The sequence below is a fragment of the Dendropsophus ebraccatus genome, chromosome 8 (genome assembly GCF_027789765.1).
Source record: "Dendropsophus ebraccatus isolate aDenEbr1 chromosome 8, aDenEbr1.pat, whole genome shotgun sequence".
NCBI classification, from domain to species: Eukaryota; Metazoa; Chordata; class Amphibia; order Anura; family Hylidae; genus Dendropsophus; species Dendropsophus ebraccatus.
This window is the reverse complement of record NC_091461.1, coordinates 60,076,452-60,102,216: the sequence shown is the minus strand read 5'-3', so window position 1 is coordinate 60,102,216 and position 25,765 is coordinate 60,076,452. Positions and strand designations below refer to the sequence as shown.

The window sequence follows — 25,765 nt, the reverse complement described above, 5'->3', positions numbered from 1 at the left end:
AGGACCGATCGGAAAAATAAAGGTATGAGACGCCACTACAACACACTGACCTTCCTCACACTGTCAGCACCTCAGAACAAGAAAAGGTGCTGACAGATTCCCTTTAAGTATGTTAAAGGACTAAATAAGGCTCAGGATGGAAGTGTTTTTAGTAAAAAAAAAAAAACTGAGCTCAAGAACAAGAAGACACATGGTGAGGTTAGTTGGGGGAAAAGATCAGAAGCAACGTGAGAAAATATTATTTTACTTGGTAGTAGATACTTGGGACAATCTTCCAGCAGAGGTGGTTGGTAAATCTACAATAACAGAATTTAAACACGCCTGGGATAAACATGCATCTATCCTAAGATAATAAGAAGGGAAAAGTTAAAAGAGCAGACTAGATGGACCCAGTGGTCTTTTTCTGACGACAATCTTCAATGTTTCTATGTTTCTTTGCTGTAGACTGGAAGTCAATGTCACCTATGTTTCTCTATGAGATACGTATACATGTCCAACCATACCAACGTACAGCAAGAAGACATAAAAGGGCAACAGATCCAAACTTTGAGTTGCCCATTATGGATGTCATATATGGAGTATTGCATTGCCACTGTTAATATTTTCATGTATAGATAATAGCTACAGGGGTGTCTGTGGTTTCACACACAGCATTTTGTTAATGCAGCATTTTAGCTAAAGCCAAGAATGAATCGAAAAGAAACAGGAATACTGTATACAAGGATTCACTTCTTGATTTGGTTCAATAATTGCATTAAAACTAAAGTGGCTAAACCATCATGAAATAGTAGTATAGTAAGATATGCAGCAGATGAAGCAGATAATACTCAGAATTTACAGTTACAATTAGAAGTAAGTCTTACCAATTTCTCCTTCCATCCCCTGTCTAGGAATACTGATTGAGGTGCGAGTGTCTGACTCCAGATTTCTCCTGGTCTCCCCTTTTTTGCCTATTATGTACCTAAAACACAGATGAGAAAAGAATTGGAAAAGGATTGCACATTTAACAGACATGAGGTGAATACATATTAGGTGTTCTTGTTTTCTTTGTACCCGTGTGGTGAAATCATTATGGCCCGTTCACACTAAGTAAAAGTGGCCATGGACGCCGCTTGAAATTCAGTCTGTAACATTGATTCCATGCGATGTGCTGCGCACCTCCACACGACCCCCGCTGGAAGGCATTTTCCTTGCACTCTCAGCCAACCAGTGTCCTGCCCAGTGGCGTCGCTAGGCATAATCATTTGGGGCCCAAGCCCCGAATAAATTATGCTTGGCCCTGAAAGTTATTTCGTCCGGACTCACTGCCAGCGCCTATTAACAGCAGCCGCTGCCTCTCATCCCTAGCCACTGATGCAGCGTCTGAGCGGTACGTGAGGGCGGGCAAGGTGCGGGTCAGCTCCTGCACAACCTCTCTCCTGCCCGCATCACATACCGCTCAGACGCAGCATCAGTGAAGTCACCTGTGCAGTGGATGCGTGCGCCGCGGCGGTGTAACGCTCCTGCACAGCCTCTCCCCTGCCCGCCCTCATGTACCGCTCAGACGAGGCATCAGTGAAGTTACTTGTCAATTGTATGCGTGCGTCGGGGTGGCGCTACACTCCTGGCCAGCCTCTCTCCTGCCACGGACACGCGCTTCACAAAGTCACCCGGCGGTCCTATAGGTGGCGAACTCCTGCCCTGCCGCACTTCTTTGCCGTTGGTGAGTATTGTAACCTGGGGAGGCGGGGGCTCAAGTGAGATAGAGTGTGTGTGTTGGGGGGGGGGGGGGCCGTTAAGATGGGGCCCAGGTGGGGTAATGTGTGTGTATGGGAGGGGGTCAGGTGAGGTAGTGTGTGTGGAGAGGGTCTGGTGAGGTGTGGTGGGGAAGGATGAGGTTCAGGTGAGATAGTGTGTGCGTGGGGGGGTCACTTGGGGTAGTATGTGTCTGTGTGTGGTGGGGGTCAGATGGGATAGTGTGTGTGTGGTGGGGGTCAGGTGGGGTAGTGTGTGTGTGTGTAGGGGGGAACTTTATTACTATGGTGGGTACAGCAGGCATATTATTACAATATAGGGGGCACAGAAAGAGACATTATTACTATATGGGGGGACAGCAGGCGCATAATTACTATATGGGGGCATAGCAGGGGACATTATTACTATATGGAGGGCACAACAGGAGACGTTATTACTATATGGAGGGCACAGCAGGCGCATTATTACTATATGGAGGGCACAGCAGAGGGGGCATTATTACTTTATGGGGGCACAGCAGGAGACGTTATTACTATATGGAGAGCACAGCAGAAGGCATTATTACTATATTGGGCACAGCAGGAGGCATTATTACTATATTGGGCACAGCAGGAGGCATTATTATTATATTGGGGCACAGCAGGAGGCATTATTACTATATGGGGGCACAGCAGGGGAATTATTACTATATAAGGGTGCACAGTAAGGGGACATTTTACAATGTGGGGTAATACAGTGGGAGGCATTATTACTATGGGGCACAACACTGGACATTATTACTATTCAGGGGCACAGCAGAGGATCCTACCTACTCACTGACACCAAGCAGTGGAATTACTACTGTATAGGAGCCTATAGGAGGGGGAAATGGGAGGAAGTTGAAGGAAAAGTGCAGAGCCTAATATTGTTGTCTGGCAGGTTCTAAAGAGATGAATTGCAGCTGGAAGAAATCATCATGGAGGCCGGAGCCGAATGGAGAGGAAAAGGGAAAGAGAACAACTCAGATCAAAGAAGACGTCACCTGTGAGTCACTGAATGAGTTTTCTGCATTTTGTAGACCGTTATCTGGTTCCCTGGAGTTCCCTGAGGTAGAAAAGATTGGGAAACACTGGCCTAGTGGATAGGGGCTAGGGTAGACCTCCCAGAGGCTGTGTGTACAGGGGGAGCTGTGAAGGAGCTGTCTGTGTCTGCTTAGCCGCAGTTATTATGAGTGGCGACAATAGAGCTGGGCTAATAGAGCGGTCATTGGGGTTACTAGCCTCTGCACTGGGCTCCTTCACTAACCGCTTACGACGACACTCGAGGGCCCGTGCCCCGGATGTCTTAGGACCCTAGCAACGCCCCTGGTCCTGCCCTAGTCACTGACTGGCTGAGTGTTCAGTCCATCAACTGGGTTGTGACATTGGCTGTGCAGGAGATCCCGGAGCCCAGCAGGGGTCCCAGGGCGGCAATACAGCGGTGCAGCGGCACAGATAAAGGTGAGTTGCGATTGTTTATGTTCCCCCTGCCGGATGAAAATTTTTTCAAATCACCAGACCTCTCCTTAAAGCGTAACTGTCATGTTTTTTTTTATTGCAGAAATCAGTAGTATAAGCGATTTTAAGTAACTCTGTAATAGGTTTCATCAGCCAAAAAAGCCTCCTTCTGTACTCAAGAAGCAATCTCCCAGCCTCCCCCTCTGACTTCTTATCTGTGCATTATCAGGCAAACACGTCTTCATTACAGAGAAGCCAGTGAAGACGGGCTCTGCTCTCTCCATTGTAAGGGCCCTATTCCACGGGACGATTATCGTTCAGATTATCGTTAAATCGTTCGAATCTGAACGATAATCGTTCTGTTGAAATGCAGTTAACGATTAACGACCGAACGAGAAATCGTTGATCGTTTAATAAGACCTGGACCTATTTTTATCGTTGCTCGTTCGCAAATCGTTCGCATTGAATAAGACATCGTTCGGTCGTTCTCAATAGATACGAACGCAATAGCGAATAAATAGCGAAGAGAAACGATCGCAATTAGGATCATAAGTAACGATTATCGTTCCATGGAAATGAGTGAACGTTTTCAGGTCTTTCGCAATAGCGGTCGTTTGAGATCGTTAATCGTTAACGATTATCCAAACGATAATCGTCCCGTGGAATAGGGCCCTAAGCCTATGAAGGGGGGAGGGGCTGAGGGAGATGAGGGAGCAGGAAGAGGTGACATGAAGGTCAGCTGTTTGTAGACTCTCTGGGCACCTAAACCTCAGGATTCAGGTGTCAGAAAGGTCAGTGCTTATCTATGAACTTACTGAGAGAAGATTGCAGGGTGTTGTGCTGTGCAGAAATCCTCCGTGCTCAGTCACTCCTAACAGCCCCTCCCCTCTCCATAGCCACATGATGGAGACAGAAATCCTGCTTCATTTGATGTGAGGGGGGAGGCTGGGAGATTGCTTTTTCAGTCCAGAAGGAAACTCTTTTAGTACATAAAACCTATTACAGAGTTTCTTAAAATCGCTTGTACATGCAAAGAAAAAAAACACACAAACGGCGCTGCATGTGCAGGTCAAAACACACTTTGGAGAAACATGCATATGTGTGCAAATGCACGCTCACCTGAGTGGGTCGTACACAATTAGGCACGACTCTAATAAGAGCTCTGGATCAACGGGGGATGCTGCCTTCCACCTTCCGATTCTCCAAAGTGGATCCTCGGTGTCAATCACAATAGTGGTAAACGGAAGAGGTTGGTGGGATTTGTCTGGCGCAACCACCCCTATTGGAACACCGGCCACGTTCCCCTGTAACTTCTCTGAATGAAGAGAACTCCTGGCACTGGTGTGAAGTCAAATTCAGGCTTTTATTTGATGCAACGCGTTTCGAGGGTGCAATCCCCTCTTCATCAGGCATCTTAAAATCGCTTGTACTATTGATATTTTATGTTTTCAGAAAAATTACCCTGAAATGACAGTTACGCTTTAAGGATCAGGTCTTGTGTGCTGAGGCTCAATCAATCGCTCAATCGATAAATGTCATGATAGTCGCCTCCACTTTACACGGGAAGATGTGCAGGCAACTACCGATGACTTTAATGTCTGCAAGATCTGATCAGCTGATCAACAAGAAAATTCCTCTTCAATTGCTGATCGCTTGCCCTCTTATGCTGCGTTTACACAAAACGATAATTGGCCCGATCGTACGATTAACGATGTCGGAGTAACGATTTTTTTTTCATAACGATCACCGTTTAGACGGTACGGTATATCGTACGGAAAATTCGTTTTGCGATCGCTTAAGCCTATTTCACACATTGATTAAATCGGCGAACGACTGTTTACACGGAACGATCCGCAAATTTTTGGCGAACGACGATTTGTCGATTCGTCGTTTGATCGTTCACTGCATTTAAACGTACGATTATTGTTCGAATTCGATCGTTATCGCGCAAATTCGCACGATAATTGTTACGTGTAAACGCAGCATTATGGGACAATTATTGTTAGTAAAAGTGGCCATACACCTTCAATAATTGACCGCCAAAGGATCTGGCCATCAGTTATCTATCCCATCCTCCAATTACACTTGAACATTTAGCACAGGGGATCCTGTGATCTCTATGAGGGAGCAGTCAGGGAGCTCTGGCTACAGCTTATCTCTCCCAGAACAAAGCGGTCAGGTGGTGATTTTCCAACACACCCAATCCCTATAACCACCAACATCATTTATCATGGTGTGTTGGGAGAAGCTCATATACCATATCCCAACCAAGTGGTGGGTAAGGCCAACCATGGGGTAAGTATTAGGTGTATGCGAACCTTAAGGGTTCCTGCCTGTTAATATTAACCCCTTAAGGACAGAGCCTGAAATGGCCTTAATGACAGAGACAAATTTTATGAATATGACCAGTGTCACTTTAGTCATTAATAACTTCGGGATGCTTTTACCTATCCGGCTGATTCTGAGATTGTTTTCTCGTGACATATTGTACTTTACATTTCTGGTAAATTGGAGTCGATACTCATAACAAATCTTTATGAAAAAAACCCAAATAATGTGAAAAAATGTGAAAAAATGCATTTTTCCAACTTTGAAACTTCTTTGCGTATACAGAAAGTGGTTATACCACATAAATTATATATTAAATAGCATTAGCAACATGTCTACTTTATGTTGGCGGCATTTATTAAACTATCTTTCATTTTTTTTAGACGATAGGAAGCTTAAAACATTAGCAGCAAATTTCCAAATTTTCAGTAAAATTTCAAAATCAGATATTTTTAGGGACCTGTTCAGGTTTAAAGTGTATTTGAGGGGCCTGTATGTTAGAAAGCCCCACAAAGCACCCCATTTCAGAAACTGCACCCCCCAAACTCTGCAAAAGCATATCCAGAAAGTGTTTTAACCCTTTAGGGGAGTCACAGAAATAAAAGCCAAGTGTGTAAGGAATTTGAAAATTTTAATTTTCTGTGCAGAGATTTTATTGTAATCCAATATTTTTCATAATTATAAACCTATTACCAGAGAAATGCACCCCAATAATTATTGCCCCGTTTCTGCAGTTTATAGAAATACCCCATATGTGGCCCTATTGCGCTATTTGACGCAACCACAAGCCTCAGATATAAGGGAGCGCCTAGTGAATTTCAACGCCTCCGTTATATTTGGTCATTTTTGACTGTACCACTTCAGGTTGGCAGAGGCTCTGGGGTGTCAAAACCTAAAAAACACCCCTAAAGGGACACCATTTAGAAAACTACACCCCTCAAGGAATGTAACAAGGGGTGCGGTGAGCATCTGGACCCCACAGGTGCTTCACAGATTTTCCGAACAATATGGCGTGAAAAAAGAAAAATTTATTTTTTACACTAAAACGTTGTTCTAGCCTTCAATTTTTCATTTTCTTAAAGGGATAAGAGGCAAAAAAAGACAAAAAATGTGTAGCGCAGTTTCTCCCGAGTACGGAAATACCCCACATGTGGCGATAGAGTGCCAAGGGGGCGCAGGACGAGCCTCCAAAGGGAAGGAGCGCCAATTGGCTTTTGGAAGCTGAATTTCACTGAAAAGGATTTCAAGGGCCATGTCGCATTTACAGAGCCCTCGTGCTGCCAAAACACTGGATACCCCCACAAGTGATTCCATTCTGGAAACTACACCCCTCAAGGAATCTAACAAGGGGTGCAGTGAGCATATGGACCCCACTGGTGACGGGCACAAATGTGGAACAATGTGACGTGAAAGGGAAAAATTTCATTTTTTCACTTTCATGGCACAAATGTGCCCGTCATCAAGGGGTCCATATCCTCACTGCACCCCTTGTTAGATTCCTTGAGGGGTGCAGTTTCCAGAATGGGGTCACTTGTGGGGGGTTTCCAGTGTTTTGGCAGCAGGAGGGCTCTGTAAATGCGACATGGCGTTCATCATCCATTCTAGCCAAATCCAACCTCCAAAATCCAAATGGCGCTCCTTCCCTTCGGAGGCTTGCCCTGCGCCCACATGGCGCTTTATGTCCACATGTGGGGTATTTACGGACTCGGGGGAAATTGCTCTACACATATTGTGTGTTTTTTTCTCTTTTAACCCCTTGTGAAAATGATAAATTCAAGGCTAAACCAACATTATAGTGTAAAAAATGTAATATTTCATTTTCACGCCACATTGTTCCACATTTGTGCCCGTCACCAGTGGGGTCCATATGCTCACTACACCCCTTGTTACATTCCCTGAGGGGTGTAGTTTCCATAATGGGGTCACTTGTGGGGGGTTTCAACTGTCTTGGCAACACAGAGGCCTTTTGAATGCAACATGGCCCCTCGAAATCCATTCCATCCAAATCCAGCCTTCAAAAACGAAATGGTGCTCCTTCCCTTCGGAGGCTTACCCTGCACCCGCATGGCGCTTTATGTCCACATGTGGGGTATTTACGGACTCGGGGGAAATTGCGCTACACATTTTGTTTTTTTTCTCCTCTTTTAACCCCTTGTGAAAATGATATATTCAAGGCTAAACCAACATTATAGTGTAAAAAATGTAATATTTCATTTTCACGCCACATTGTTCCACATTTGTGTCCGTCACCAGTGGGGTCCATATGCTCACTACACCCCTTGTTACATTCCTTGAGGGGTGCAGTTTCCATAATGGGGTCACTTGTGGGGGGTTTCAACTGTCTTGGCAACACAGGGGCCTTTTGAATGCAACATGGCCCCTCGAAATCCATTCCATCCAAATCCAGCCTTCAAAAACCAAATGGCGCTTCTTCCCTTCGGAGGCTTACCCTGCACCCGCATGGCGCTTTATGTCCACATGTGGGGTATTTCCGTACTCAGGGGAAATTGCTCTACACATTAAATGTTTTTTTTTATCTTTTAACCCCTTGTGAAAATGAAAAAACATGACAAGATTAATGATTTAGAGTAAAAATTTTACAAAAATTACACTAAATGTTGGTCTAGCCTTGATTTTTTTCCATTTCCACAAGGGGTTAAAAAAGAAAATGAACACAAAACGTGTAGGGTAGTGTCCCCTGAGTACGAAAATACCCCACATGTGGACATAATGTGCCATATGGGCACAGGGCAAGTCACCAAAGGGACAGAGCGCCATTTAGAGGCTGGAATGGAGGATGGAGGCCATGTCGCAATTACAAAGCTCCTGTGCTGCCAGGACAGTAGAAACCCCCGACAAGTGACCCCATTCTGGAAACTACACCCCATAAGGAATCTAACAAGGGGTGCAGTGAGCATATGGACCCCACTGGTGACGGGCACTTACGTAGAACATGTGCCGAGAAAATAAAAAATACAATTTTTTTTCATTTTCACGTCCCAAATGTGGCCGTCACCAGGGGGCCATATCCCCACTGCCCCCCTTGTTAGATTCCTTATGGGGTGTAGTTTCCAGAATGGGGTCACTTGTGGGGGGTTTCTACTGTCCTGGCCGCACAGAGGCTTTGTAATTGCGACATGGCATCCTCTAATGGAAATGGCAGCCATACCTACTTAGCTGGGGAAAAGGGACAATTCTAATTTATTTGGGGGTATTAGGCCAATTATTAGTTTATAAGGTTGGAAATGACAGGTGTCCATCAAATTCAACCTGTGTTGATCCAGAGGAAGGCAAAAAACCCTCTTAAGGCAGACGACAGTAGCCTCATCACAGGGGAAAAATTCCTTCCTGACTCCATAATGGCGATCAGAATAATCCCTGGATCAACGTGACCCCTGAAATAGGAATAAGGGACAGAATTTAGATAATGTAGAACCCCAATGACGTGTAGTACGCCTTGAAGCGATCCAGTATGCAGAGGCCGGGGTGATCAGGACAGGCGTCACACTGGAAAATGGTGTCCTTCCTGATCCCCCTGTTACGCCACACTCTGCACTTCTTCTGGGGTCTCCTGTTCTCCAGTGTGGGGGACGTCACCTGGAAAATGTTGCCCTGGTGCGATACGGGGTCCTTCATATCCAGAAGCGCTGGGTCCGCTCCATGGCTGCTAAATATTAGGGCGCTATTACTGCTTCTGATATGTTCGGATCGTGCCGCAAGCTACAGGGCAGCGAGAGACCAGAGGAGGGGGCGCTGGTATAAAAGTTATCCCCGTACAGGTGGTGACCTTTATCCAGCAGTGGGAAGATCAGTTCCCGGACGATCTCCCCACTAACTCCAAGGATGGGGGGGGAGGGGGCATCTGGGGGCTGGATTCGGGTGTCCCTTCCTACATACACTCTAAGGGTACATGCACACTGCGGAATCGCGACAGATAACCCTTCGTGCATTCCACAGCTGGCACCCACCGGCGGACTGATGCAGGCGCACGTCTCCACACGTGTCATAGACTCCATTCTATGCACGGGCGGATTCCGCTCTCCGTCCAACGTGTTCATTCTTTGGATGGACGATGGAATCCGCCCGTGCATAGAATGGATTCTATGACACGGGTGGAGACACATGCCTGCATCAGTCCGCCGGCGGGTGCCAGCTGTGGAATGCACAAAGGGTTATCCTTCGCCATTCCGCAGTGTGCACGTACCCGAAATCTGTAAGTGTACCCTAAGGCACGCTCACAGAGTTTGTAGAATTTCACACCATACCGTCATCTCTTATTGGGACGGTACTGGCGGAAAAGATGTGTCTGGGGGCAGCGTACGCTACGCTACCCCCAGATACGTCATTGGAGGATGAGGATGATGAGGATGAATGGAGGAACGAAGGACCCCCCATTCATCCTCACTGGCTGTTTCGGTGTCGGAGGTAATAATAACGTATCCCTCTGACGCCGAAAACACCCTGGGGGCCATCTTTATACGGGGATTGGTATATGGGGTATGTAGTGGTGTAGTGTCAAACTTTATTCAATGTAGTGTGGTGTAATGTAGTGTTTTTTACGTGTTTTTTTACAGTAAGTATAAAAAAAAAACCTACGCCAACAAAGGAGTTGCTGATAAATGCCGCACTTATGTGCGGCACTTATAAGCAGACCGTGGCAGTAGAATATAGAAAAAAAACACCCTACGCCAAAAAGGAGGAGTTGCTGATTAGCAGCGCACTTTCGTGCGATGCTGATCAACACTCAGCGGCGATAGGGTGCGGAAAATAGAAAAAAAAAAATAAATAAATTTCTACATTTGAACATCCCTGTAGCTGCTGATAAGTGTATTACACATATCATCCGCTAGAGGACAGCAGAGCGCAAAATACGGAAAGAGCCGACGCTGGAGCCGAAAATAGCCGAGAGAAGCCGAACGTGACGTCACGGAAGAAGCCGAAGACCCGAACGAAGACGAGGATGCCGCGAACCCGGAAGACGCCGATCAGGAGCCCGGGACAGGTGAGTAATGTACAAATACCTGCTCTGGACCCCTCGGCTACCTAGCTGAGGGGTCCAGGGCAGGTATTTACTATATTGTGGGACTCTGATCGCCGTGCCACCGGCCCGATCGCCGTGAATGGCCGGCCGGTACCGGCCGGCCGTTCACGGCGATCGGGCCGGTGGCACGGCGATCACCATTACTTTTTACAGTAATGGCGGTCGGTGCCGTCCTCGGACAGCACCGACCGCCATTTTTTTCCGGGTCATCGGGTCGCCGATGACCCGGAAAGGTTCCGATCGCCGCTATTGGCTGATCTGAATTGATCAGCCTATAGCGGCGATCGTAAGCACGGGGGGTGTTAACCACCCCCCGTGCCGTGAAGCTAAGATGGCCTGCTATGATTTATAGCAGGCCATCTTCCCCGACCGCTGTGTGTGAACACGCAGCGATCGGGGAAACATCGGGCGTAAATTTACGCCCTGATGCGCCAAGTACCAGGGCGCGAGGGCGTAAGTTTACGCCCGATGTCGTTAAGGGGTTAAGGCTGGGTTCACACACAGTATATTTCAGGCAGTATTTGGTCCTCATGTCAGGTCCTCATAACAACCAAAACCAGGAGTGGATTAAAAAGACAGAAAGGATCTGTTCACACAATGGTGAAATTGAGTGGATGGCCGCCATATAACAGTAACAGCCGTTGTTTTAAAATAACAGCAAATATTTGCCATTAAGGGTATAAACCCACACACCGTATACGCAGCAAAAAACGCAGCAAATACGCAGCAAATACGCAGCAGATGTGAAGGTGAAGATTTGATGCTGTGTTCAGTTATTTAGATCTAATCTGCTGCGTATTTGCTGCGTATTTGCTGCGTATCGCAGTAGTAAATACGCTGCATATACGGTGTGTGGGTTTGTACCCTAAAGGGGTAGTGCGGCGGTAAACAATTATTCACAGAATAACACACATTACAAAGTTATACAACTTTGTAATGTATGTTATGTCTGTGAATCGCCCCCTTCCCGTGTCCCCCCACCCCCACCCGTGTACCCAGAAGTGTGGTGCGCTATACAAACCTGTCACGTGCCAACTCGTCTCCGATCTTCAGTCTGCTATGTCGTCTTCGGAAGGCCGGGCCGAATCCCTCCGAACGTCCTGAGTGCCAGCCGCCCTCTGCCGCGTCACCGCACATAACTGTGCTCAGCCAATCGCGGCTGAGCAGCCGATGACGCGGCCGCGTCATCAGCTGCTCAGCCGCGATTGGCTGAGCCAAACTGTGCTCAGCTAATCGCGACTGAGCATCTGATGACGCTGAAGAGACGACATAGCCTGAAGATCGGAGACGAGTCGGCACGTGACAGGTATGTATAGCGCACCACACTTCCGGGTACACGGGTGGGGGTGGTGGGACACGGGGAAGAGGGCCATTCACAGACATAACATACATTACAAAGTTGTATAACTTTGTAATGTGTGTTATTCTGTGAATAATTCTTTACCGCCGCACTACCCCTGACGGCCATCCACTTAATTACAACAATATGTGAACAGAGCCTTTCTGTGCTTTCAATCCACGCCTGGTTTTGGTTGCTGTGAGGACCTGACATGAGGACCAAATACTGCCTGAAATATACCGTGTGTAAACCCAGCCTAAGCCTGTGTAAAACTAACTTAACATTAATAAAATAGATATTGAAAAAATAGAAATACTCACTTGAAAAGCTGGCTGGGAAGATTTATGGAGCACTGGTAACCCTTCTCAGTCTCCTCAATCATGTAGTCATCACATGGCTCATCTAAACACTGCATGGACTCTGAAGGGAAAGATACATCAGAATAAGGCTCAATTTATTGTAATCAGTATTTTTAAACAGCCGGTTCTAATCTTTCCAATACAGTTTTATTATGTTGGTTCTGTTGCTGGTTTTGGCTAAATAAGGACCAAAATACTGTGTGAATCCAGCCACATACAAAAAGTTAGTGATACATTACCCTTATAAAAATCATCTTCCTCTTCCTCATTCTGGTAGGTTGCCTCATGCACTGTGTTCTTCCTGTATATACGACCTCCAATGCTGATTAGGGTGGGACGCAAAACCTCCATTACTATGATGTATCTAGAAGTAGACACAAAGCAAAGCTCATAACATTGTGTATGTGGTGGTCATTTCATTAAAGGGGTAGTTCAGCAAATCAACTGGTGCAAGATTTGTTATTTACTTCAATTAAAAAATCTCAAGTCTTCCAGTACTTAACCGCTGCTGTATGTCCTGCATGAAGTGGTACTCTTTCTAGTCTGGAGATCAAAAGAGGGTTTTCTATGGGGATTTGCTATTGCTGTGGACAGTTCCTGTAACGGACAGAGGTGGCAGCAGAGAGCACTGTCAGGCTGGAAAGAATACACCACTTTCTGCAGGACGTAAAGCAGCTGATAAGTACTAGAAGACTTTAAATTTTTTTTATAAAAAGTACGTTTTTTTATGAACTACCCTTAAAATCTACTATAAAGAAAGGAGACTATGCCTATAATAGGTATGGGTGACCCAGGAGTAGTCATATATTAAACTAGGAATATAGACTTGGGGGGACATTTATTAAGTCCAACATTTTCTCTGCCGGACTTAAAAATGTCCCCGCAGCTCCGGCACTACGGAGATCTATGCAGAGGCGGACTGCGTCTACATAAATCCTGTGCGTGCTGGTGCGCATGGCAGAAAACCTACGCCAGCTGAGAGCTGGAGTAGGTTTTCTGAGTATCTTAGTGTGAAAACAATAATGAATTGCGAGGACTCTGAGTCCGCGCCCCCCCCCCCCCCCGTTCCGAATATTTTATTCGCAAATCGGCCAATTGCAAATAAAATCATTTACAAATGTGCACTTTCCGCCAAAAAAACACAAATCGCCGCTAGATACATGTCCCCCTTGGACTTTATTTAAAAATCGCCCTTTCAACTGCAGTATATAAGTGATGCTCAGTGGTGGAATTGGCCTCATTTATAATGATTTATTATATTTAATTCCAATGTGTAGCCATCCACAGTGCAATATGCCCATACTCCCAGACAACCTGTACAGGATAAATGCACATTGAATGGATCTTCTGTGTATCTCCTGTAAAGTAGATGGAATTACTAGAATCTCATCTACATACAGCAGAAAATTGTCCTACTGTGGAGCACATTCCATAGCTCGCACCCACCGGCGGACTGATGCGGATGCGCACATCTCCGCCCGTGTCATAGACTCTATTCTATGGACGGGCGGATTCCGCCCTTCGTCCAAAGAATGATCATGATCATTCTTTGGACAGACAATGGAATCAACCCGTCCATAGAATGGAGTCTATGACACGGGCGGAGATGTGCGCATCCGCATCAGTCCGCCGGTGGGTGCGAGCTATGGAATGTGCGGCGGGTTATCAGTCACCATTCCACAGTGTGCATGCACCCTTAAAAAGAAATGTGATACAATGAAGTCACAATAAAGGTTGTTACAATGGATGCCCCCAAGATGCAAAATATGACGTGAAATATGCAGCAGCAATTCAGATGGCAGCGGATATTTTAGTGATAATACATGCAGTAAAAGGTAGGAAACTTGGGAACCTGTCATCCCTTTCATACTGCCTGAACCATTAGTCATGGGGGCGGGCCCTGGTGGCTTCTCTCCACCCCTACAGCATTGCTTGCTAGCTCTCCCCCTGTGTGGGTATAGGAAGAGATCTTTCAGTGCAGGCCATTGCAGTGCGGAGAAGCCAGCATGAGAGTGATAGGATTATAGCTTGGGATCTAATGGGCAGTAATACAGGCAGGACATTTCCTGCAGGCTTCTATGGTCCCAGTGAAGATCACTACAACCCTCATCATCCCAGCCTGGAATGGCTGATAACAGGGAACAATAGAGAGCAATGTGCTATAAGATAAACAGTAGGCTCAGTGAGACGTTTACAAAGGAGCTGGCTCATACGTGAACATGTCCTTTAATTTTCAGCCTAGTCCAAACATAACCCCCTATCACTAACATCCCGCCACCTAAGCCCCCAACACACCATACATTGCCCACACATGCTTACCAGTTTATTACGTAGCCACCACGTCATATCCGTGAGCCGGAAGCTAACCAGAGAATACCGTGCCGCCATATTTGTTGCTGGAAGGAAACAAGAAACGTAATTTGCGGGACTTGTTTTCTATACTTTCATATATTGTTTGTAGCTGCTGTGGAGTGTTTGTAAGTTTTGTGCGTTGTGCATTATAATTTGTATGAAACGGCGAGATTTTCCCTTTGCCCATACTGAATATGGCGGCATTGGGACGCAGACGCGATGACGTCATCGTACGTTGCGCACTCGGAGCTGCGATTGCTGGTGTGTGAGCCGGAGCGGGGCCGCAGCAAACCAGGTCAGAGGGGCCAGGGGTTAACTCCTCACTACCCACAAGCATAGCAGAACCGACCCCCTCTCATACACTCCCCCGAGTGCTGCGGTGGCTGCCGGGGTAAGAGTGCATGCCGCTGAGCCAGGAGACCACTGCGGAGGCTTACTATGGGGGCCCTCTCCTGTCTGTGGCCCCCGGCTGCAGGATGTGTCCAGCAATCACTGTTACAGCTGCTGCTGCGTCACATTGTGTCACCTCACTGCAGGCTGCTCCTGAGCTGACATTATCCGCCCCTCATTACGCCTTATTACATGCTATGACGTATCTGGCCCAGCTGAGGATTTGTTACAGTGTATCAGTCTGCTCTGTCTGCTGAGCAACAGCACAAAGCTTTCTGACCTGGACTGATACATTGTCACAAATGTCAGCTGTATGCTGCAGATCTGACCATTGCTTCCAGGTCACACAGCTGAGGAGCTGCACTGTAAGGCTATGTTCACACAACGTCAAAAATAGAGTAAAGGCGGCCGATTTTGATATTTAAAAAAACGTTTAACTGACTGTAATGGCGACTGAAGTCCATGGGAAGACGGACGTCCAATGCACACAACGCATTGAATAACGGACGTTTTTACCGCGGACATCAAAATAATGAACATGATCATTATTTTCAGATCTCTTTTGCAAACAGCGGATGGGAAGACTTGAGATTTTTTAATAGAAGTAAATTACAAATCTATATAACTTTATGACACCAGTTGATTTGAAAGAAAAAGATTTTCGCTGGACAACTCCTTTAACCTCGCTTACTCTAATGTAAGTTGCGAACAGAACAACGGACGTATGAATGTTGTATTACTCATAGGTCTTGGTCCTCCCCTTCCTAAACTCTGCACTCTTCAGTCCATCGTAAATGCAGCAAATGCATGCACCCTCAGGATCCTTGATTTTATTGTGCCAAACATAGTCTAAGGGCCCTATTGCACGGGACGATTATCATTCGCATAATCGTTAACGATAAACGATCCAAACAACCGCTATTACGAAAGACCTGAAATCGTTCACCCATTTACATGGAATGATGATCGTTACTTATGATCATTCTTGTGGTCGTCTTGTCGTCGCTATTGCGTTATTAAATGCGAACGATTTGCGAACGAGCAACGATAAAAATAGGTCCAGGTCTTATTGAACGATCAAAGATTTCTCGTTCGGTCGTTAGTCGTTATCTGCTATTCAAACGAACAATTATCGTTTAGATTAGAACGATTTAGCGATAATCTGAACGATAATCATCCAGTGGAATATAGTATTTCCATTAGTCTTTTGGTCAATTCCTTTTTTAACCAAATTCGGGAGTGGAACTGACAGATATACTATGTGTGAACGTAGCCAAAAAGTGACTCCATGCAAAACAGCGGCAAGAGTATATTGTGTTTTTAGAAGACACAGAAGCGTGGTCGTCTAGTATACGCTCATTGATGTGCTGAAATGATCATTTTTTTGTCTACATTGAAAGATGGAAATGAATGGACTGTGGTATATGCTGGTTGGCTGGATGCTGACATATACCACAAATGTAGGGCTAGTTTCAGATGTGGCCCTGGTCTGGTTTTAAAGGGGTTTTCCAGGTAAAATGGACTGATCAGTGGGGGGCTGAGATGTTAAAAATTGAGGCATTAATATAGAAAGATTATTAGAAATTGTACAGGTTTTTCCTCACATATACACAGCATCTTTCTTTATATAAACACACAGTATGTGAAGTAACCAGAACTCATAGATACCAAGCTTAACACCAAATGCATGAGTCTGCATCAGTGGCTGACTGACAAAGGTCTTTATATCACTGTTTAACTCTCCCTATTTGTTTTCCTTGCAGACAGACTGTCATGGCTGCCTCGTCTTCATCCTCTTCAGCTGGTGGTGTGAGCGGGAGCTCAGTTACAGGATCTGGCTTTAGTGTTTCAGATTTGGCTCCACCAAGGAAAGCTCTTTTCACTTGTCCAAAAGCTGCCGGGGAGATGCTGGAAGGTAGGCGACACTGTTTCTCTTGTTTTGTAACATTTTAATGCTCTTCTGTGTATACTGTGGCTGCATTCCCTGACATTTCTGGTACAAAACAGATTCCCTGCTCTCAAGCAACAACAATCATAAAGAACTTTTCCCACAACCTCTTAATTATGTTGCACAGTTCTGTTAGACATTATTATTTACAAAGCGTCTTTAATTCCGGAACGCTATACAAGCGATAGGGGGTAACAAACAGGAACATTACAAGATCAACAACACATTACATAAAGGTAAATGGCAGACTGGTACAAGACCCTGTGAGAGGGCCCTGCCTGCTAGAGCTCACAATCTAAGAACACTGTACAATCTACATTACAGGATAATCACCTATAGGTGGCACTAGAGAGCAGAGATGAGTGAACATGGCCCCATCCATCCTCCCTTCAGTACGGTGCAGTGGTCCTGTCACCTTTGCAGAAAAGCACCCCCCCCCCCAAAGTTAATACCAAAAGGTTCTATTTTGGTCTCATCTGACCACATGACCTTATCCTATGCCTCCTCTGGACAATCTAGTTCAGTGGTGTCAAGCACACAGTGGGCCAAAATTTAAAAATTTTAAAAAAAGTCGTGGACCCACCTCGAAAATTATTGAAGCGCAAATGCAGTGTTCCTGGCACTGGTGATAAATGACATGACAAATTGCTATGATATAGTAAAACCCCAACCCATGTAATAGCCAACCCAACCCCCCCAATATTGCCCCATGTTGTAGCCAACCCATCCAAAATTGCCCCACATATTAGCCAGCCCTCCCAATAGTGCCCAAATAGTAGCCAGCCCCCCAAGTGTCCCATATAGTAGCCAGCCCCCCAAATGTCCCATATAGTAGCCAGCCCCCCCAATAGTCTCTTATATAGTAGCCAGCCCTCCCCCATAGTCTCTTATATAGTAGCCAGCCCCCCCAATAGTCTCTTATATAGTAGCCAGCCCTCCCCCAATAGTCTCTTATATAGTAGCCAGCCCTCCCCCATAGTCTCTTATATAGTAGCCAGCCCTCCCCCATAGTCTCTTATATAGTAGCCAGCCCTCCCCCATAGTCTTTTATATAGTAGCCAGCCCTCCCATATAGTCTTTTATATAGTAGCCATGGTGGGCCAGATGTAATTCAAACTCTGAATTGCCTGGCGGGCCAAAAATAGTGGCACCACGGGCCAGATTTGGACATGACTTATCTAGATGGTCATTGGCGAACTTCAAACAGGCATGTACATGTGCTGGTGTGAGCGGGGGGGGCCTTGCGTACCCTGCAGGAATATAATCCATGATGGCGTAGTTTGTTACTATTGGTAATATTTGAGACTGTGGACCCAGCCCTCCTCATTGACCTGCATAGTTCTTGGCTGATTCCTGACCTTTTTCAGAATCATCCTTACCCCGTGAGGCGAGATCTTGCATGGAGCCCCTGGCAGAGGAAGATTTGCAGTCATCTTGTGTTTCTTCCATTTTCTAATAATTGTGCAAACTCTTGTCCTGTAGTCCATCCCAGTCTTGTGCAGGTCTACAATTTTATCCTTGGAATCCTTAGTTCCATAAATGCAAATAGGTGCAATTATGAGTGCAGAGTAGGAGGGCTGGTTAAAGACAAAATAACAGGTCTGTAAGATCCAGAATTCTTGCTGGTTGGTAGGTGATCAAGTACTTATTTCATGCAATAAAATTCAAATTAATTATTTAAAAATCATATGTGATTTTCCGGAATTTTTTTTATAGATTGCCTCACAGTTTCGGTATACCTACAATAAAAAATATACACCTCTCCATTCTTTGTGGCAGTGCATGAAATGCTTATTTTCCTCACTGTATGCTATAATTTTTGCCAGTCCATTTTAAACCCCTAAACATTAGTGTTTGTTCCTTCTTCTGACGTAATGGTCAGAGCCATGCGAATCATTACTTTTGTGTGGTAATACATCCGGATCTATTAATGTTTCACACAGGTACATACCAAAGTTTATTTAGCCTTTATTGGTACAATGTGTGGAAACCATGACTGTATACAGCAAGGGATGTGAAGCAACCACACAAGATAACTGGCTAAAGAGCAAGTAAAACAACAATACAGAATTCCTCCATAATAGCCTTTTTTACCAATAGATGGCGCCAGAGGCTTCATGATGAAGTCAGTGGGAATAAGCAGTAAATTCCATCAGTTTAGCAGATTCTCCAGTGCATTTTCCAAAGCAATGGTGGGTCTCCAGCTGTACAAAACCACAACTCCCAGCTTGCCCTGGCAGCAGTAACAGTTGGAGGTTTTTATTGTGCTACTTAAATTGGTGGTGGTGAGGGTGAATTAAAGACCTCTAGCAAAATTTCAGCAAATTGGCATAAAGTTGCAATGTGTTATTTTTTTGGAGGGGCTGCACCTTGTTTTACAAGTTTGACACTTTGTTTAAAAATGTGTTCTACATGTAACAATAACAGGTTTATCACCTGCATGGAAACAACACACCAATAATTGCATCAAAGTAATAATAAACCTACATACACACTAGAATATATATATATATATATATATATATATATATATATATATATATATATATATATATATGAGAAAGATAAATAGAAAAACTATTTTATGACATCATGATTTATACAACATGAAAAATTGCTTAAAGAGAACCAATCATGGCCGAAATTCAAAATTTTTTTTTTTGCTAATTAGCTGTACATTTAAATTTTATTAATATTTGCAAATACACTTAATTATTTTTATAACTGTATTTTTGAGATATACACACTTTACTTTCCTGTCTCGCACCGGCTCTTTTCAAAAGAGCTGGCGCGAGACAGGAAGCTCCCGTCATGCAGAGCGGCAGCAATGCAAAGGGCGCGCCGCCATATTGATGACGTCACTTTGCGTTCCACCGCTGGAACGCAAGTGACTAAATTAAGATGGCGGCGCCCGGCAGCGGACAAGAGGATTGGGTAAAGTATAAGATACAGACTGCAAAGGCAGTCTGTATCTTCATAAATAGACAAAATGAAGATACAGACTGCCTTTGCAGTCTGTATCTTATACTTTACCTCATCCTCTTGTTCGGTACAGCAAGGCCGGCCGCCGCCATCTTGAATACGTCACTTGCGTTCCAGCGGTGGAACGCAAAGTGACGTCATCAAGATGGCGGCACCGGCCTTGCTCCACCGGAACAAGTGGATTAGGTAAAGTATAAGATACAGACTGCATTTGCAGTCTGTATCTTATACTTTACCTACTCCTTTGTTCCGATGCAGTAATGCCGGCCGCCGCCATCTTGATGACGTCACGCTGGAACGCACGTGCGTTCCAGCGTGACGTCATCAAGATGGCGGCGCCCCGGCATTACTACACCGAAGAAGAGGATTAGGTAAAGAATGAGATACAGACTGCAAAGGCAGTCTGTATCTTCAGGAATAGACTTAGGGAGAGAGGACCTTTAATAGGGACAGTGATTTTTAGGTGATAGGTTCTCTTTAAAGCCAATAGTAAATATGGAAGGAGAAGAGGATAAAGGCAATCAGATGGCAGCATGTGCAGGGCATTGTTAGATATACAGAGTAAAATGGCTATTCTTCCTGCCCTCCCAGTTACACTATAGGGCTGGGTTCACACACTGTATACTTCAGGCAGTATTTGGTCCTCAAGTCAGGTCCTCATAGCAACCAAAACCAGGAGTGGATTGAAAACACAGAAAGGCTCTGTTCACACAATGTTGAAATTGAGTGGATGGCCGTCATATAACGGTAAATAACTGCCATTATTTCAATATAACAGCCGTTGTTTTAAAATAACAGCAAAAATTTGCCATTAAATGACGGCCATCCACTCAATTACAACATTATGTGAACATAGCCTTTCTGTGTTTTCAATCCACTCCTGGTTTTGGTTGCTATACAGCCTCACAAATACAGCCTCAAATATACATAGTGTGAACCCAGCCTAGAGGTGTACACTTGGCTCAGGCATGCATGTGTTCTTATAGGGAATCTGTTAGCTCTATATTATTCACAGTGCTGCAGACATAAGCAGATAACTCATAAAGGTAGATAAAACAAGTGATACCTATCTCTTAGCTTACTGCAGTATGAAAGCTATGAAGTGTAAAGTCAAAGTTATAAAATCATGTTTTCCTTCTATGGTCAAGGGTTGCTGCGCTGAGATGCAGCATGCATGCCTCATCTATCCCCCACCCCTCCCTGCTTGGCTTCTGACACTGAGCATTGTACATCAATCATACAGAGAAGGGAGGGGTGGTGGAAGCAGGAGATATGCATGCTGCAGCTCAGTACAGCCTCTTTGACACTTGAGCTTGGACCATTAATATGCTCATATGTTTGTCTGTAGCTCTGAACATGGTGTAGAGCTGACAGATGGAGTGAGGATAATAAGCTGATGGCAGTCACCTCTGACGGCAACTTTTCTACTATGTCACAAAGGATCAGATGTAGAAATCCAGCTGTCTGGTCCTTATTTCTTTTGATGTCTGCCACCATATATTCATATAGTCACCCTGAACATTGGTTGACATAGAGGTTTTTCTTATCAGCTGTAAGGGAAAACTACATAGTAAAGAATGGCCACTGTTGACATTTAGAGATTGTAGAAGTTCATTGTGTTAAATCTCCAAAGTTGTATTTACCAAGTATTCTCTACCTACCTTAGATATAATATTACGACATTCACATAAGAAACGGTTGAGGACATTTAACATTGCTGTTACACCTTCCCATTGCACTAGTTTTGAATAATTTCTCATTGGTTCCACATATCATAATATCAAATATAAAATAATGGCATTTAGATGCTGTAATATGGAGCTGTTCACTTCTAGAAGCATTGCTGCTGTACAGACTGTGATCATCAGTCATAGTCATCACAAAGGCTCACAATCTATCTTTCTATTGCAAACGTCCAGTGCACATGCAAATTTATAGAAGGCAATTCAGCCTATGTCTTGGCATTAATAGTCCATAGGCATGCACTGAAAAACATGTATACCACAACCTGTTGTTTGCCCGTCACACTTCAGTAGAGGTCAATGTAAATCTTTCAATCTGTAATATACTCCGGTTAAATGGAACATAGCTTAGTTATTTTTTCTCTTGTTTGCAGATGGCTCAGAGAGATTCCTTTGTGAATCTGTGTTCAGTTACCAAGTTGCATCTACACTAAAGCAGGTGAAACATGGTAAGTAACAGATTCCTGTAATATCTGTGTTGTAAGTCCGCATATTCACAACCTAGGAACACATGTGGCCAAAACAACGACCCCATGTATTCATCAATGCCAGTAGACGCACAGTGTTGCTTGGATTGATCGGCAATATTGTGCAGCTATTGGTGAACGCTTAGAGGCATAATTACAGCCAGGAAGAGTGCGTTTTTCCCAGCTGCATCTTGGGATGGCAGCCAGTCACAAAAGTTAGATCTGGTGTGATTTAATAACTTTTGACATGTCTGAAGACATGTAGGTTGTTTTTGTGTCCGAAGACATGTCAAAAGTTAGTTGAAGTGACAATAATGGCCATATCACACGGCTCCATGTGTAGTGTAAGTGAGCACCGATCCGCTAGATAAGCACTCCCTTACTAGACCTTTTACACGGCTCACTAATCGAGCAGCAAGGGCTGCACGGACATAGTAATGTCAGTACAGCCCATGCTGTAAAAGAGTATTCCGGCATATATAGAAAATGATAAAGTTATGCTTACCTCTCCATGCTCCCCTGTTGTCCTCCTGCCTAGTCTGTGTCCCCCACTGACCGCAGCTGACACTTCCGAACCCGTCTCTGCAATAATAGGCCGCTCAGTCACTCACTGCCTGTGGCAATGTCCCGTATTGATCAGGGATTAGCAGAGGGGCCTGTCACTGCAGAGATGTATTCAGAAGTCTGTGTTCCCCGCTGATCGCAGACACCACTGAGACAAGGCAGGAGGACATTGGGGCAGCATGGAGAGGTAGGTATAACATGTTTATTATTTTTTATATACCAGAGTACCCCTTTTATCAGCCGATATTACGGCAGATAATCGCTCCATATAATAACATTTTATACCACTTTATATTCACATGCTTTGTAAAATTCCTTCATAGCGCTTTGTCATCGAGTACTAGCTCATGTCTATGTTCTGTGGAAGATACATAAATCACCTCTGTCCTTTAGATAGCTCAAGCCTACCTATTAGTATTATGACTCACTACAAAAGAAAACCTAGGAATCAACTCTGTTTTTTTGCTTCTTTTATTTCTTTTCTTCCCTTGAGGGCAGCACAATTTAACACCTATCCCTTATGGGTACAATTAAATGTGTGGAGACGAGATCTTGTCTTCCCATGGACATTTGTAAAGCTTTGTTCTTTGATACCTGGGGCAAAAGGATGTAAACTGTCTTCGCCTGACTCATAGAAGTAAAGGTACATTAACATGGCACAAGTGTCTTAAACCACTGAGTAGCTTAGGCCCATTCTAAAGGTTGCTTCATCCAGAAGATGGATGTTTCCTCCATTACAGCTATTGTACACACCATGAAAGATTTTAGTTGCGTAGTCAATACATCTAGCATAATAAAGATCTTTAGGACCGATGTGAGGGAATTTTAATGAAGTTATATTGCAGAGTAAAATAAGTTTATTAAGGGTGCATTCTCACGCAACGGAGCCGCAGCAGATTTCTCCCTATACACTATGGGCAGACAAACTCGCAGTGGGATGCACATCCTGCTGTGAGTATGTCAGCAACCCGCCCTGTTAAAAACACCTCCCCCACCTCCTCCGCCGCTGGAGTGTATACTTCACCTGCTCCCCGCTCCGGCTTGCTTTGGGGCTACCAATGTCTTCACATCCTGCTCAGCTAATCAGTGTGCTGCGGCGGGGCAGTGCACTGATTGGCCGAGCAGGACGTGCCGGGAACCCCCAAAGCAAGCCGGAGCAGGTGAAGTATACGCTCTGGTTAACGGGGCGGGCTACTGACATACAGCGGGATGTGCATCCCGCTGCGAGTTTGTCTGCCCATAAAGTGTACAGGGCAGGGATCTGCAGAGAGTAATCAGCTGCGGATCAGTTACGTGTGAACATACCCTAAAGTAATGTATTATCAAAAAAAATGATTAAAGAGAAATCAGTACATAAAAAGCTGTAAAAAGTATTTTATTCCAACAATGACATAAATTTTTGTAATAAATGAACATTAACATTAAGTGGCAAAATAATTTTATCTGCCTTTGCCTTGTATGCACGAAGTGTTTTAACTTTTAATTAGTGTTTTAGGCTGTTAAAAAAAAAAGAAGCATTTAGCTTAAAGGGGTAGTGCGGCGTTAGAAAATTATTCACAAAATAACACACATTACAAAAGTGTAGTGCACTATACATACCTGATTCGTGTCGACCCCGGCCGCCATCCTGGGGACAATGACGTCATCTTCGGGAGGCCAGCCGGACCACACCAGCCCTCCTTCATGCCGGCCCCTGTCTGCCGCGTCATCAGCTGCTCAGCCGCCATTGGCTGAGCTTAGTTATGCTCAGGTAATCGCGGCTGAGCAGCTGATGACGCAGCGGAAGGGGGCCGGCACGAGGGACGGCTGGAGCGGTTCGGCTGGCCTTCCGAAGATTACATTATTGTCACAAGATGGCGGCCGGGGGTCGACACAAATCAGGTGAGTATAATGCACCACACTTCTGGGTTTAGCGTGGGTGGAGGGGAACACTGGGAAGGGGGCCATTCACTAACATAATATACATTGCAAAGTTGTATAACTTTGCAATCTGTGTTATTTTGTGAATAATTGCTTAGCGCCGCACTACCCTTTTACCACTTTAAATAGAAAATGAAACGTTCTAAATGTCCTGTCATTGCCCTATTTGATCCTTACAGTGCTATGGACTCTGAGTCAGGTATAATCTGTGCCTTCACCATTTAGACAAAGTAAGGTACATATAGAGCGTTCTAACTTTTTTGATTGCTCAGACGGCTTGTCACCAGCTTAAGAACGCCTTGTAAATGTCGCTGTGTATACACAGATAAGACTGTATGTTCCAGTCAGGGGCTGTGATTTATTATGACACTCTACAGAGATGAACTGAAGTCATGGAGCAACCTTGAGAGACAGGGGAGGATCCTGACCTAATTGCAGTAACATTTGTTTAGGTCTCATCTTTTCAGATCAACAAGTCTCCCGAATGGAGAAGTTGGCTGGATTGGTGGAGGAGTTGGAAGCAGATGAGTGGAGATACACGCCAATTGAACAGCTCCTTGGCTTCACACCATCTTCAGGTGGAAAGTAATCTACAGCCCACATCCACTTCCAAGTCTGACAGTACAAAAGGAACAAATGTTATCTTTTATGATGTGGCCATGAGGAAGTACTAAAAGGGCTCGGCATTACATGTCATGTGCCCAGTTGTTGGCCATTAAGTAAAGAACTATATTGTAGCTGAGTCTACAAATGTGTACTTGCACCATCTATGCCCTGTTCAGAAGTTTATCAATGTACCTAAGCGGCGGATGAACATGGAAGAATGTTTACAGGTCTGGATACAATAAAAAGTCATTTTTTGTTTAATGTAATGTTGCTTTTTTTCTGTTGAAATTTTTTTAATTGTTTTTTTCTAAAATAAAAGTGAGTAATGGTAGCTAACATTTTATTAGTGTTTCTTATTATGGTGGAACATTTCGGAGTGATCCATTGTAATATTGCTATGGAAAAACAACATTGTATTTGGAAATCCAGTGCCTAGGGTCTAGAAGTATGTTGTGACTACTTTGAAAGTGTGATAACTATAATTGACTATTTTTATTCTTGAAAGCTGTCACAATGCC

At 44.6% G+C, this 25,765-nt stretch overlaps 2 protein-coding genes across 6 annotated transcripts in view; one reads left to right on the top strand and one right to left on the bottom strand.

The window, feature by feature from the left end:
* ASCC1 (activating signal cointegrator 1 complex subunit 1) overlaps positions 1-14,661 on the bottom strand; it is a 185,569-nt gene extending 170,908 nt beyond the window's left edge. For both annotated transcript variants that reach the window (XR_011364260.1, XM_069980538.1), the window contains exons 1-4: positions 14,596-14,661; positions 12,516-12,640; positions 12,238-12,337; positions 864-961 (exon numbers count right to left, since the gene is read on the bottom strand). Coding sequence is in view for 1 of the 2 variants with exons in the window: in XM_069980538.1 (XP_069836639.1) it covers positions 864-961; positions 12,238-12,337; positions 12,516-12,627 (310 nt within the window). In the remaining variant the exon portion in view is untranslated. The remainder of the gene's footprint in view (positions 1-863; positions 962-12,237; positions 12,338-12,515; positions 12,641-14,595) is intronic.
* ANAPC16 (anaphase promoting complex subunit 16) lies at positions 914-25,508 on the top strand. Of its 4 annotated transcripts, none has more exons than XM_069980539.1 (4): positions 914-1,017; positions 16,782-16,933; positions 22,065-22,139; positions 25,094-25,508. In XM_069980539.1, exons 1-4 carry the CDS (start codon positions 1,013-1,015, stop codon positions 25,228-25,230), a joined length of 369 nt encoding a protein of 122 aa, XP_069836640.1. In that variant the 5' UTR covers positions 914-1,012; the 3' UTR covers positions 25,231-25,508. The 4 variants fall into 4 exon arrangements, with proteins under 4 accessions (XP_069836640.1, XP_069836642.1, XP_069836644.1 ...); XM_069980541.1 differs by lacking the exon at positions 914-1,017 and adding an exon at positions 14,848-14,923; XM_069980543.1 differs by lacking the exon at positions 914-1,017 and adding an exon at positions 14,932-15,019.
* The last annotated feature ends 257 nt before the right edge of the window (positions 25,509-25,765 follow it).